Raw genomic sequence first — 12,496 nt, 5'->3', positions numbered from 1 at the left:
GTGTCTCTTGCCGAGTCATCCTCACAGAGGTGTTGGGGATTAAAGGCTCCTGGGCATCCATCTGCCTCGGTTCAGGTGGCCGTGACCCAAGCCGTGTGGGTCACTCACAGCCTTGCGATTGTTTCTGGCAGCTGCCAGCTGTGTGAGGGTCAGACTTCCCCACAGCCTCACTCCCAGGTGATGAAATCCGGTCATGGGACACACACAGGCTCACACACACACACAGACTCAGGAACGCACGGATACACACACATATACAAACTCATACACCCACAGACTTACAATGGGTGGGCTTGTGTCAGCTGCCTCTGGAGGAGCCTTTCCTGATGGGATGTTGCCGGCTCCCCTGCCGTGTGCTCTCCTGATGAGAGAGGTGGCTTCCCGCCCCTAGATTATCTGTCACCCAAACTAAAGCCCATTTATTCTACACTATGCACAAGCCTTTTAAAGTGTGGCCAAGGGATCCTATCTAGGGCGTCTGCTTTGAGACGTCTCGGGAGACCGGTCTGGATTCAGGGTGTCTTGCTTTTCCCCTGCTTGCAGACCAGGATCTGGGATGAAAGCCCAGGGGTGCCAGTTGCTGCCCTTACCCCACAGAAGGATGTTTCTTGGCAGAGAAGCTCCCAGGGGGAGACTCGAAGTGCACCAGCCTAGGGCTTGGCACACAGTTGGAGCCGCATCTCTCAGTCAACTCTTGGAATCGTAGAAAGAGAAGAGAGACGTCTTGATCTGGGGACAGCTTGTCTGTGACGGGTGCCTTTGAGAATCGTATACAGAGATTGTCTCCGTTTTGTAGATGTACAGGCTGAGGCTCAGAGAGGCAAAGTGACTTGACGAAGGTCACACAGCAACTTGTTGGTAAAGCTGCTGTTTGCCCTCCAGCAGTCTGACTCCAGATTCATATTCTGACCCCCCACTCGTGTTCTTGGAAGTCGCCCAAGGCAGGACACTACCCCACGTGGCTCTCTTCTCTCTGCCCGAATACAACCCCCAACAGGGAGCTCACGCCCTCTAAGGCACTGTTTCTTGATCGGGGGCAGTTTTGCGTCCCAGGGGACGCTGGGCAATGTCTAGGGACCTTTGTGATCGTCACATCTGGGGGAGAGCAGATTGGAGGTCACATGCGCTGCCGGCATCTAGTGGGTAGAGCCCGGGGTGGGGGCTGCTAAATGTCCTACGGCGCCCGGGTTGGCCCCCACCTCAGAGAATCCATCTGGCCCGCAGGTCAGTGCCGAGGCGGAGAAACCCTGTGTCAGAGCTGAGATTTCTGGTGTCCTGCCCTGATTGGAGTCCCCGCTCTGGTTTGGGGAATGACATGTGGTCACAGGCACGTGGCTGACATCCCAGCGTCCAGGCTCTGAGAAAGTAAAATTCATATAGTACAGGTTGCAACACAGACTCCAGGGCCAGACTGCCTGGGCTCCAGTCCCAGACCTGCCCCTCGTTAGCCAGGTGACGCTGGGCGAGGTCACCTTGCCTCCTGGTGCCTCAGTTTCCTCATCTGAAATAGGCACGATAGTACCTGACTTAGGGTTATTTCCAGGGTTAAAGGAGCCGATGTGTAGAAAGTGTTCGGCACTTATTATTAATATCACCGATGCTTTGTTCTGCGTGGTTGTGTTCCGGTGGGCTCTGCCTTTCTGAAGCAGTATGTGCGTGAACACGCGTGCACTGGCGGACACACACGTGCCTGTGTGTGGATTTGGAAGGCGCACACGTACGCGTGCTGGGTCGTGTCTGGCGAGCGTGGGGGTCCCCGGCCGGAGCGCGCGGGCACTCATCCCCTCCGCGCCCCCAGGGCACTCCAGCCGACGTCCTGTACAAGGGCACCATCACCAGGATCATCGGTGAGGACAGCCCAAGCCGCCTGGACCGCAGCCGGGAGGACGGCCTGCCCAAGGGCCACGTCATCTACGAGGGCAAGAAGGGCCACGTGCTGTCCTACGAGGGTGAGTCCCGTCGTCCGTCACGGCTGCCAGGAGCTGGTGGGCGGGCAGGGGCTGGCCCGGCCCTCCCATCCAAGGGCATCTTTGATGCCCGGGAAGGAGCCTCTAGGTGAGAGGACCAGTGGTGACCTGGAGGTGGTTGGTCATGTGGTCACTTGGTGTTTACTGGGGGCCGCCCACATGCTGGGGGCCCAGCAGATGAAGCCCCCTCAGAGAGCTCTCAGGACGCCCGCCCAGGATGCAGATGGGACGTCACCTTGTTAATCTTGAGTCATGGAAACCTGCCCGCATCCAGTGTGGCCTGTCCACCAAACCCCAGACTTTGGTGTTTCTGGAGCTGGTCAAGAGAGAAGGGTCCAGAAAACGTGGTTGGGGTTAAAGGGCAGCCAGATGTCTTCAGAAAACGAATCTAGGGGAGTGTGTTACCCTCCTGTCAGCTTGGTGTGGTTGAGAGCCAGGGTGAAGGAGTGTCTTCGCATTTTACGGATGTGGGAGCTGAGGTGCAGTGATGTCCAGTGGTCCTTCTGTGTGTCCACCCTCCTGGCCCCTCAAGAGAAAAGGAGGCCTGGGACTGGGGGAGCAGGGGCGGGGGTGACTGGCCCATCGAGGTGGGTTCACAGGGAGGCAAGGCTGGGGTGACACCAGGAGAGGGGGTGACCTCCCCATCCCTGCAGGTATGTAAGCCAGCAGCAGGTAAGGATTGGCTTTAGCTGTCTCCACCTCTGCCCGGTTCTTTACAATTTAGGAAGCAAACTTGTGGCCAGCCTTGCTAGACGTGCATTAGGGGAACAGGCCCAGGGAGCAGAAGCCCAGGCTCACTCCCCCAGGCCTCTGGCCCAGCGCTGTGGCAAGCGCTGTGCTCTCTGATTGACGCCACGTGGGTGGCAGGAAGGGGCGATGACCAGAGAGATGCGCCACCCCCTTGAGCCCTGGGCCCCCCACTTCTCTCCTCACTGCTCTCACCCTCTCTGGTTCCCCAACCAGGGAGCCCCGCCTGGAAGGAGTTAAGGAAGTAAAGGGCTGGGATGTGAATTTCCTGGCAGCCTCGGGCACCCCGGGGCGCGGAGATAAAAGCTGCTAATGGGCGCCCCTCTCAGCGGCTGGCAGCTGTAGGGCTGCAAACTGCTTCTCCTCTGGCAGCGGCGGGCGCTTTTTCCTCTCCCTCCGCCTCCGCCTGGCCCCGGGAAGCGGGGGTGGTACCGTGGGGCTTAGGCACTTGCCTCTCTCTGCTGCCAAGCGGTGGAGGCAGTCTTGGGGACAGGGTGTCAGCTCCGTCTTCTGTGCCAACCTCGGTACCCGGCTGAGGGCCCTGGGGGACGGTCAGGGGCCCTGTAAGGGCAGACGGAGAGGCTGGCAGTCGAGGTGTTGTGAGCAGAGCCCTGGGTGGCATCTCAGCTCAGGCCTCCGGATCAGTTCTTGAGCCCCTACAGGCCTTAAGTTTGTCATCTGCAGAATGGGTGTAAATCAAGGCTTTTAATTTCTCACGTGCTTCCTGGGACTAGAGAGGGCCGCAGGCCCGGTGGAAGGCGGTAGGGGCCGGGGAGGACCCGGAGAGTGATGGCTGTGTCCGCAGGGGCCCCGCCTCTGTTCCCCGATAGCTGACTGCCGCCCTGGAGCGAGTGTGCGCTCGCTGGCCAGACTCCTAATCTCTCTGTTTTTATCTGAAATCTCTCAGTGTTTAAACATCAGCAGTTAATTTTGAGCAAAATTCGGAGCAGCAACGCGGGCTATCCGCTGGCCACCAGTTTGCAGCCCCTGGAGTAGCTCACGCCCTGAGGATCCCGTGGGGTCCTGATCGGAAATCCTGGGAGAGCGAGCGCGCCCTTTATCCCAAGGGGCAGGCACGGGGCTCTCGGGAACTGGCTTCTGATACCCCCGGACTCAGCCGCCCTTGGAAGGAGAGGCCCACTCGAGGAGCCCCCAGCCTGATGGGCGAGACCGAGCCTTGGCCTCCTCAGGGCTCGCCTCCTGGCTGCTCAGACCCTCGGCCTGTCGGGGGCCCGCGTGCCCAGCCTGAGGTGCTCGCCCTTTGGGCTCAGCCTGGCTTGGCGAGGCCGCCTCTGCTGTGGGCGCCCCTCGTCCCCTCCCTCCCCCCCCACCCCCGCAGACACACACTCTCCCCACGTGGACACAGATGCGCATAGTTTCTCGCATGTGGCCTCACTTTGTTCTCAGGGGCCAGGTGCGCACACACACACTCTCACACGTGCGCGCGCACAGAGACCCACGGTGACACGCACAAATGGTTGTGGTCACCCCGCATGTTCTCACTCGGCTGCTGCATCTTTGCTCACGTGCACGCGGTTACACGTGTTCACGTCACATGTCGGCTCCCACGGGTGGACGTGTCTGTGCACAGACTCACATACCCGCACGTGGTCAAAGGCACACACCTACCTGCCAGCAGGACAGGCCCTGGGCTGGACCGCAGCCTGTTGACTCCTGCCCATTGGGCCCGGCCCGTTTGCTGGTACTGGGCCCAGTGCACACAGTTGCCCTGGGGCTGCCCCTCATCGTGAGATCGGTCTGGTTTCCAGGTGGCATGTCCATGTCCCAGTGCTCCAAGGAGGATGGCAGGAGCAGCTCAGGACCTCCCCACGAGACGGCCGCCCCCAAGCGCACCTATGACATGATGGAGGGCCGTGTCGGCAGGGCCATCTCCTCAGCCAGCATCGAAGGTGTGTGCCCTGCCCAGCTCCCTACTCCAGGGGGCACAGAAGGGCCAGGGGAGGGCCGAGGACCTGCCCCGGGGGCTTCCCTACTTGCTGGGTGATGGCAGGAAAGGGAGAGAATTTCTCTCTCTCAGCTCCCCCTGGAGGGAGAAGATGGGATGGTTGGCCCTACTTTACAGATAGGAAAACTGAGGCTGGGTTTTTCTGAAGCTCCATCTGGAGGTGGCACAGGGCCCGGGAAGTGGTCCTGTGCCGCCACCACGATCATCGTGGGGACTGACACCAAGTGGCTGGAGGGGCCCGCTGCTGGGAGGGGGCGCTGTAGACCCTGGCTCGTCACTGCCAAAGCCGGCTCGGGGAGCCACGAGATGATGCTCTTGCCCTCCCCCGCCCAGGTCTCATGGGCCGCGCCATCCCGCCTGAGCGACACAGCCCCCACCATCTCAAAGAGCAGCACCACATCCGAGGCTCCATCACGCAAGGTACCCTGCCCTCTGCTCCCCAAGTGCCCCCGCAGGCCTGGCCACCACGCCCTTGTGGCAGCTACAACAAGCCCTCGGGTTTACGGTCAGGGTGGGCGGGGGAGAGAAGGCATAACAGAGTGCCATGGGTGCCCAGGTATGTGGAAAGGCATGTAACACACGTGTACATGACAGGTATGTGTGCAGGTTGAAAGGCAGAGCAAGGCATTCCTTATGTATTTGAAAACAAAAAGAGAAAGCAAAATACTACCCATCACCCTCGACTCTGTAGATGTCATTTATTGAGCATCTACTGTACTCTGCGCTTGGTGCTACCCCAAGTGCTCTCCATATACTGTCCTATGGGACAGACTCCAAGAGGAAGATACAGCGGTGGGGGGATCAGAGAGGTCAGATACGCTGCCCCAGTTCTCCTGGCTGGTCGGCAGCAAGCCAGCTGCTGTGAGCCCCATGGTATGCATTTTATCTATATTATCTCACTGAATGTTCATGACTTGGTGAGGGCTTTCAGTTACTACTCCCATTCTATATATGAAGAAATTGAGGCTCAGAGAGGGCAAGTCATGTGCTCAAGGTCACACAGCAAGTGAGGACTTGAAGCCAGGTAGTCTGGCTCCAGAAGCTGCCAGCATGGAGGCCCCAGGTTAGGATGGGCGAGGTGGGGTGCAGGCGCAAGGGTCAGCACCCCGTCCTCCCCGGCAGGGATCCCACGATCCTACGTGGAGGCCCAGGAAGATTACCAGCGTCGGGAGGCCAAGCTCCTGAAGCGTGAGGGCACGCCGCCCCCGCCCCCCCCACCCCCACGGGACCTGGCCGAGGCCTACAAGGCCCGGCCCTTGGAGGCCCTGGGCCCCCTGAAGCTGAAGCCGGCCCACGAGGGCCTGGTGGCGACAGTGAAGGAGGCTGGCCGCTCCATCCATGAGATTCCACGGGAGGAGCTGCGGCGCACGCCTGAACTGCCCCTGGCCCCGCGGCCGCTCAAGGAGGGCTCCATCACGCAGGTACGGGCGCGGGGCTGGGCGGCTGGGCCAAGATCGGGGCGGCGGGTGCTGATGGGCACCGCTCTGGCCCCTGCAAATGGGGAAACTGAGGCCCAGACTTGTTGCGTGCCATGCCCGAGATCACACAGCTGCTCATCACTGAGCTGTCGTCACGTACATTCCAGATTCCATACCAGGGCCTTTATACTATACCCATGAGCTCGTTCAATTGTATTTACAGCCCAGGAGAGTCATGCCTATCATCCCCATTCTCCAGGTGGAGAAACTGAGGCCCAGAGAGGTCAAGAAGGTTGCCAAACCCCAGAGCTAGATGTAATAATGAACGCTGGTCATGGATCGAACCCTCGATCCATGACCATAAGACATCATGACTCATCTAACGCTCACAGGAGCACTCTGAGGTAGTTCTCTTACTGTCCTCATTTTAGTGGTGAGCAAACAGGTTCAGAGAGGTTAAACAACTTGTCCAGGGTCACACAGCAAGTAAATGGCAGTTGTGCATCTCAAATCCACATGTCCCTAAATCTGCAGCGTCTTTGCTTCTTGGCATCCACTTCTCCCGCCAGCATGTTGCACCTCACCCTACCCCCACCCCCGTGGCTCTGGCCCCCCAGAGGCCCCAGCGTGGTAGGGGAAGATGAGCTCTGATTTTGTGAGGAGCTGGTCGGTGGAAACCACCTAAGGACCACTGTCTCTTCACGTGGTCAGAGGCGGCTGATGTGAATGAGGAAGGAGCCTGGGATCCATCGGGGGCTGCGTGGCCGTGAGGTGGCAGGGGCTGGGGAGGGTGTCCAGGAGGCCTACAGTTGGCTAACGGCACAGCGGCGCCCCGGGAGAAGGCAGGAGGGGTGGGAAGATCGTCGAAGGCCAGGGGATGGGTTTGGCTCTCAGCCTCTGGGCAGTTGTGAAGCCATTGGCAAGAGTCCACCATGGATCCAAAAGGGAGGCCAGTCTGCTTCTGGAATATTCTTTTTAAAATAAGGGCATTTCCCCTTCTTAAGAAAGTAATTAAAACGCCCCTGAATAAAAGCAGAGTTCTCTTACTTGGCAAAGACACAGAGCCCACCGTATCCTGGGTTTCCCCGGCCTGCGCAGACAGGGTGGGGTCTTCTCCCAGGCAGCCAGGCTGCAGCTCGTCCATGACCCCTGTTTCTTCAGCTGCCCTTTCTGGCCATAGAGCAAACATAAACCTCAGCCCTGACCTCTGAGACTTGAGCCTCAGGGCGGTGGAACTGGATTTTGCAGCTGGCTTTTCTGGCTCGGCGTTGGGTGGGCCGCAGAGGGTCCCAGACTGACAGGAAGAAGGTATTTGCCCTCATGGGGGCGTTAAGTCTCTCTCCAGCAAACCCCGAGGGCCAACAGAGGTTCCCCCAGTTGCCCCAGGCAGGGCTGACCTCTGAACTTTGTGCCCGCTTCCGCAGCCCCCCAGGTGGCTCCGGTGGCCAGGGTCCAGGACAGGGGTGGACAGGGCAGGGACAGGTGTGCGCTCATCTTAGGCTTAGCAGAGCCCTTCCTCCCCCACCCCTGGAGGCGTGAGATGTCGCTCCCATTTCATAGCTGAGAAACCTGAGGCTCAGAGAGGTTGTGCAGCTGATGCTTATCCCCCCGTTGCCCCTCAGGGCACCCCGCTCAAGTATGACACCAGCACGTCCTCCACCGGCTCCAAAAAGCACGACGTGCGCTCCATCATCGGCAGCCCCGGCCGGACGTTCCCGGCGGTGCACCCGTTGGACGTGATGGCCGACACCCGGGCGCTGGAGCGCGCCTGCTACGAGGAGAGTCTGAAGAGCCGGCCGGGCGCCGTCAGCAGCTCGGGGGGCTCCATCACCCGGGGGGCCCCGGTCATCGTGCCTGAGCTGGGCAAGCCACGGCAGAGCCCCCTGACCTACGAGGACCACGCGGCGCCCTTCGCCAGCCACCTACCCCGCGGATCACCGGTGACCACACGGGAGCCGACGCCGCGCCTGCAGGAGGGTGCGTGGGGCGGGGCGTGAGGTGGGGCGGGGCGGGGGGTGGGGCGGGGCCAGGGGGTGGGGCGGGGCCTCGGTGGGCTCCGGTCTCTGCCTTACCGTCCACTCCTTAGCTCAGGAGCATCCTCGGGGCCACCACATCCATTCCACCTGCCAGACCAGCGGGTTCTACCTCCAAACCATCCTCAGGATTCTCTCCATCCCTCGGCCACCTCCAGAGCACCTGGCTTCCCTGACTTCTCTCTTGTCCTGCTAATAATTTGCTCCCCAAACGGCAGCCTGAATACTTTTTTGAAATATTTACATCGGGTTACGCCACTGTTCTGCTTAAATCTTTCTAGTGACTTCTCACTGCACTTAGGAAAAAAATCACCTTTTTCCGCCATGGCCTTGGGAGCCTGCAGGATCCCGCCCCACCCACCTTTCCATCTTACTGCCCAATTCCTTTATCTGCTGCTTTATCTCTCTTCCTTGACCACACTCAGCTCATTCTTTGCTCAGGACCTTTGCACGTGCTGTCCCCTGTGCCTGAAATCCGGCCTCCCCCCCACGGCCCACCACCCGCCTTTCAGATCTTTACCTAACTGGTTTCTTTTGCGCCCTTCAGGACTCTGTTCAAATGTCACATCTTCAGGGAGGCCTCTTATGACCACCCTCCCCGCTTCAGTATTCTGGTCACATTCTGTCACATTTAAAAATTTTCTTCAGAGCATTTATTACTCTGAAATTCTTTTTCGATGACTAGTTGATCATCTGTCTCCTGCACTGAATGTCAGCCCCACGGGGGCCAGGATTTTTCTGTTTTGTTCAGCGGGGTAGCCCTAGCTCTTAGAAAGTGCTCGGCATGTCGTAGACACTTAGTAAATATTTTTGGTTGATTGAAGGAATGCACAAGAAAGGGAACGAAGCAAAGAAAGAATGAACTTTTTAAAAGAACTAAAAAACAGAAGCAAGTGAGTGAATGAATAAATAAAAGGAAAAATGAACTGGACGCAAATGGATGGATGACAAGGGCTGGTCCCTGGGATCCCAGAGACCCTACCCTCAAATGACTTCCCATAAGCACTAGCCTCCGCAGCCCCCGTGTTGGAGGCTGGGACACCTGTGGCACAGAGGTCTGATGCCATCCCCGCTTGGCCCGTCCCCACAGGCAGCCTCCCGTCCAGCAAGGCATCCCAGGATCGCAAGCTGACGTCCACGCCCCGTGAGATTGCCAAGTCCCCGCACAGCACCGTACCTGAGCATCACCCCCACCCCATGTCGCCCTACGAGCACCTGCTCCGGGGCGTGAGTGGCGTGGACCTGTACCGCGGCCACATCCCGCTGGCCTTTGACCCCACCTCCATACCCCGTGGGATCCCTCTGGATGCAGGTGATTGTCCCGGACCCATAGAACCCTGCGGCATCAGTGTCAGCCCGAGGGCTCCTCGGGCATCAACTAGGCGCCACTAGGTGGGGAAACGGAGGCATGGTGCCGGGGAGACCCAACAGTGTAATCATGTCAACAGCTTAGGTGAGAAGCAGAATTTCTCTTAGGGGTCTGAGGGACGTGCTGGGTTAAGCGTTTTTCAGTGGTTTTCTTTTCCTGCGGAACTTATCAGTGCCTTTAAAATTGCAAATGTATCAAAAGAGGGCTCAAGGGTGAGCATGCCCCAGACGGACGTGATCTGAAAATCCGTTTAGAAGGGTGCAGCGCTTAGGGATTTTAGTGATGCCCATTTTGGATGCCCTGTGTTTGGGGGAATTTCCATCCAAAGAACATTATCAGTCAGAGGCACCCGCATGTGTGTTGGGGCAGCGAGGGTTTTTCTCCTTCTAGGCTCTCAGTTCTGTTTTCTGGGGGGTGTTTGGGAGAAGCTGTGAGGGCTTTGAGACAGGCGGGGCGGGGGGGGCATTCCCAGCCGAGGTGTGGGCCGGCCTGACCTTGCTCCCCTTCTCCTGGCAGCCGCTGCCTATTACCTGCCCCGGCACCTGGCCCCCAACCCCACCTACCCACACCTGTACCCGCCTTACCTCATCCGCGGCTACCCTGACACGGCGGCACTGGAGAACCGCCAGACAATCATCAACGACTACATCACCTCGCAGCAGATGCACCACAACGCGGCCACCGCCATGGCCCAGCGAGCTGACATGCTGAGGGGCCTGTCACCCCGCGAGTCCTCGCTGGCGCTCAACTACGCCGCCGGCCCGCGAGGTGGGTGGGGCCGAGCGCTGCCAGTCACGCGGGCGGGCAGGACCCGCCACCCGGAATTGGCCTTATTCCCGGTCTGCCCAGGGTCCTGAGAGCACAGGACACGTGCGTGCCCACGCATGCACGTCTGTCCTTGCCGAGGCGGCTAGGGCAGTCGCCTTAGAGGCTCGGGTGGTATCGCTGCGCTGAGAGCACGCGCAGACCTGGCGGTGGCGCAGGGGTGTGTGTGGTGTGTGTCCCGGATGCGTACACACGGGCTCTGCATGTGCTTGTGTCCTCTTGGCATGTGCGGCCCTTGGAGTTTAAAAAAAAAAAAAAGATGGAAATGTGAGGCTGTTTGAACTTCAGGTTCCCTGCTTTGCATATGCATATTACAGTCGCCCTGTGGAAACACTTCTGGAATGGGCTTCCGGAACAGCCAAGTACTGGTTACGGTCCAGTTGGTAAAATCGGTCACACTAGGTATTTCATACAGTGGGGACTGAACACCAGGAAAGGACTGCATAGGGTCAAAGGCAGAAAGGGCGCACCAAGAGCACAGCAAAAGAGCACACCAAGAGCACACCAAGAGCACACCAAAAGAGCACACCAAGAGCACACCAAAAGAGCACACCAAGAGCACACCAAGAGCACACCAAAAGAGCAAAATGGGCATAGCAAGGGATGCAGGGGTGCCAGCTGCAAGCCGCATCCACTTCAGGGTTTGGGAGCCAAGGGACGGGGTGCTGTGAGCACCCGGCTTTCGGAGCGGGGTCCTGCGGGCCCGGTGCGGGGACCAAGGCGGGAGCATCCGGCCGTGCTGCTTCTCGGGGGACGCGCGGTGCTCCACCGGCTGGGGTGGTCCAGCCAGCAGGCAGCCTGGCCCCTCTCCTCCCCCGACCGCTGCAGCCCGGCCGCACCTCCTCTCTCACAGGCATCATCGACCTGTCCCAAGTGCCACACCTGCCTGTGCTGGTGCCTCCGACACCGGGCACTCCAGCCACCGCCATGGACCGCCTAGCCTACCTCCCCACGGCACCGCAGCACTTCAGCAGCCGGCTCAGCAGCTCCCCGCTCTCCCCAGGTGATGCCCCCACCCCCGTTCTGGGCGTCCTCGGGCAGATGCCGCGCCCTCTCTGTTCCACCCCGGAAGACAAGTCCAGGGCCCTTCCTGTCCCCGGGGCTGAGCCGCAGGCCTTTGGCTTTCCAGGAGGCCCCACTCACTTGACAAAACCCACGGCCACGTCCTCGTCCGAGAGGGAGCGGGAACGGGAGAAGTCCATCCTCGCGTCCGCCGCCACGGTGGAGCACGCGCCCATCTGGAGACCCGGTAGGACGTCGGAGCAGCGAGCGCGCGCCACGGGTCCCTGTGGCTGCGCGTGGCCCGCCCCTCTGATGCCACGGCTCGTTTCCACCAGGTACGGAGCAGGGCGGCGGCGGCGGCGGCGGCGGCGGCGGGAGCAGCGGCAGCCGGCCCGCCTCCCACCCCCACCAGCACTCGCCCATCTCACCCCGGACCCAGGACGCCATCCAGCAGAGGCCCAGCGTGCTGCACAACACGGGCATGAAGAGCATCCTCGCCTCCGTGGAGCCCAGCACGCCCACGGTCCTGAGGTGGGCCAGGTTGGCACCGGGGAGGGGACAGGCGGGGGGGCGGGGCTGGGCCCTGGATACAGGCTTGGGGGTGCGCAAGCGTACCGAGGCGTTGGGAGGTATACGGCAGAGCGAGCGCTGGCTGGGCGGGTAGGTGGGTGGGTGGCTAGGTGGGTGAGAAGGTAAATAGGTGGGTGATTGGGTAGGTGGGATGGGTGGGGGGATAGATGAATGGATGGGTGGGCGGGTAAGTGGATGGATGACAGGTGAGTAGGTAGATGCATATAGGAGCGTCAGTGGTGGATAGGTGGGCGGCGGAGCTAGATGAACGGGCAGGTGGGGGGGTAGCTGGATAGATGACAGCGGGCGGGTGGGTGGGTGGATGGATGGATGGTTGTGTCAGAGAGCTAGGTAATAGGTGGATGGATGGAGGTGGACGAACAGATGGGTGGGTAATTGGATGGAGGTTGGGTTAGATGGGCGAGCAGGTAGGTGGATGGATGGGTAGGTGGGTGAGTAGATAGACGATGGGTTGAGTAGGTGGATGGATGGGTGATTGGGTTGGGTTAGGTAGGTAGGTGGGGAGGTGGGTGGATAGATGGGTAGGCGGACAGGTGATGAGTTGGGTAGATGGCTGGGGGGGTTGGGTGGGTAGATGG

General features: G+C 60.1%; 1 protein-coding gene across 5 annotated transcripts in view; it reads left to right on the top strand.

Annotated features, from left to right (window-relative positions):
- Positions 1-12,496, top strand: part of NCOR2 (nuclear receptor corepressor 2) — a 124,620-nt gene that overhangs the window by 98,544 nt on the left and 13,580 nt on the right. For all 5 annotated transcript variants that reach the window (XM_028480324.2, XM_055080609.1, XM_055080608.1 and 2 more), the window contains 10 exons: positions 1,799-1,949; positions 4,484-4,624; positions 5,014-5,100; positions 5,803-6,101; positions 7,721-8,075; positions 9,222-9,443; positions 10,017-10,268; positions 11,179-11,328; positions 11,455-11,574; positions 11,663-11,858. In XM_028480324.2, the coding sequence (XP_028336125.1) occupies positions 1,799-1,949; positions 4,484-4,624; positions 5,014-5,100; positions 5,803-6,101; positions 7,721-8,075; positions 9,222-9,443; positions 10,017-10,268; positions 11,179-11,328; positions 11,455-11,574; positions 11,663-11,858 (1,973 nt within the window). The remainder of the gene's footprint in view (positions 1-1,798; positions 1,950-4,483; positions 4,625-5,013; positions 5,101-5,802; positions 6,102-7,720; positions 8,076-9,221; positions 9,444-10,016; positions 10,269-11,178; positions 11,329-11,454; positions 11,575-11,662; positions 11,859-12,496) is intronic.

This window comes from Physeter macrocephalus, chromosome 19 (assembly GCF_002837175.3).
Source record: "Physeter macrocephalus isolate SW-GA chromosome 19, ASM283717v5, whole genome shotgun sequence".
NCBI lineage: Eukaryota > Metazoa > Chordata > Mammalia > Artiodactyla > Physeteridae > Physeter > Physeter macrocephalus.
Note: the sequence above shows the minus strand (reverse complement) of the source record. Positions and strands in the feature narration are given on the sequence as shown.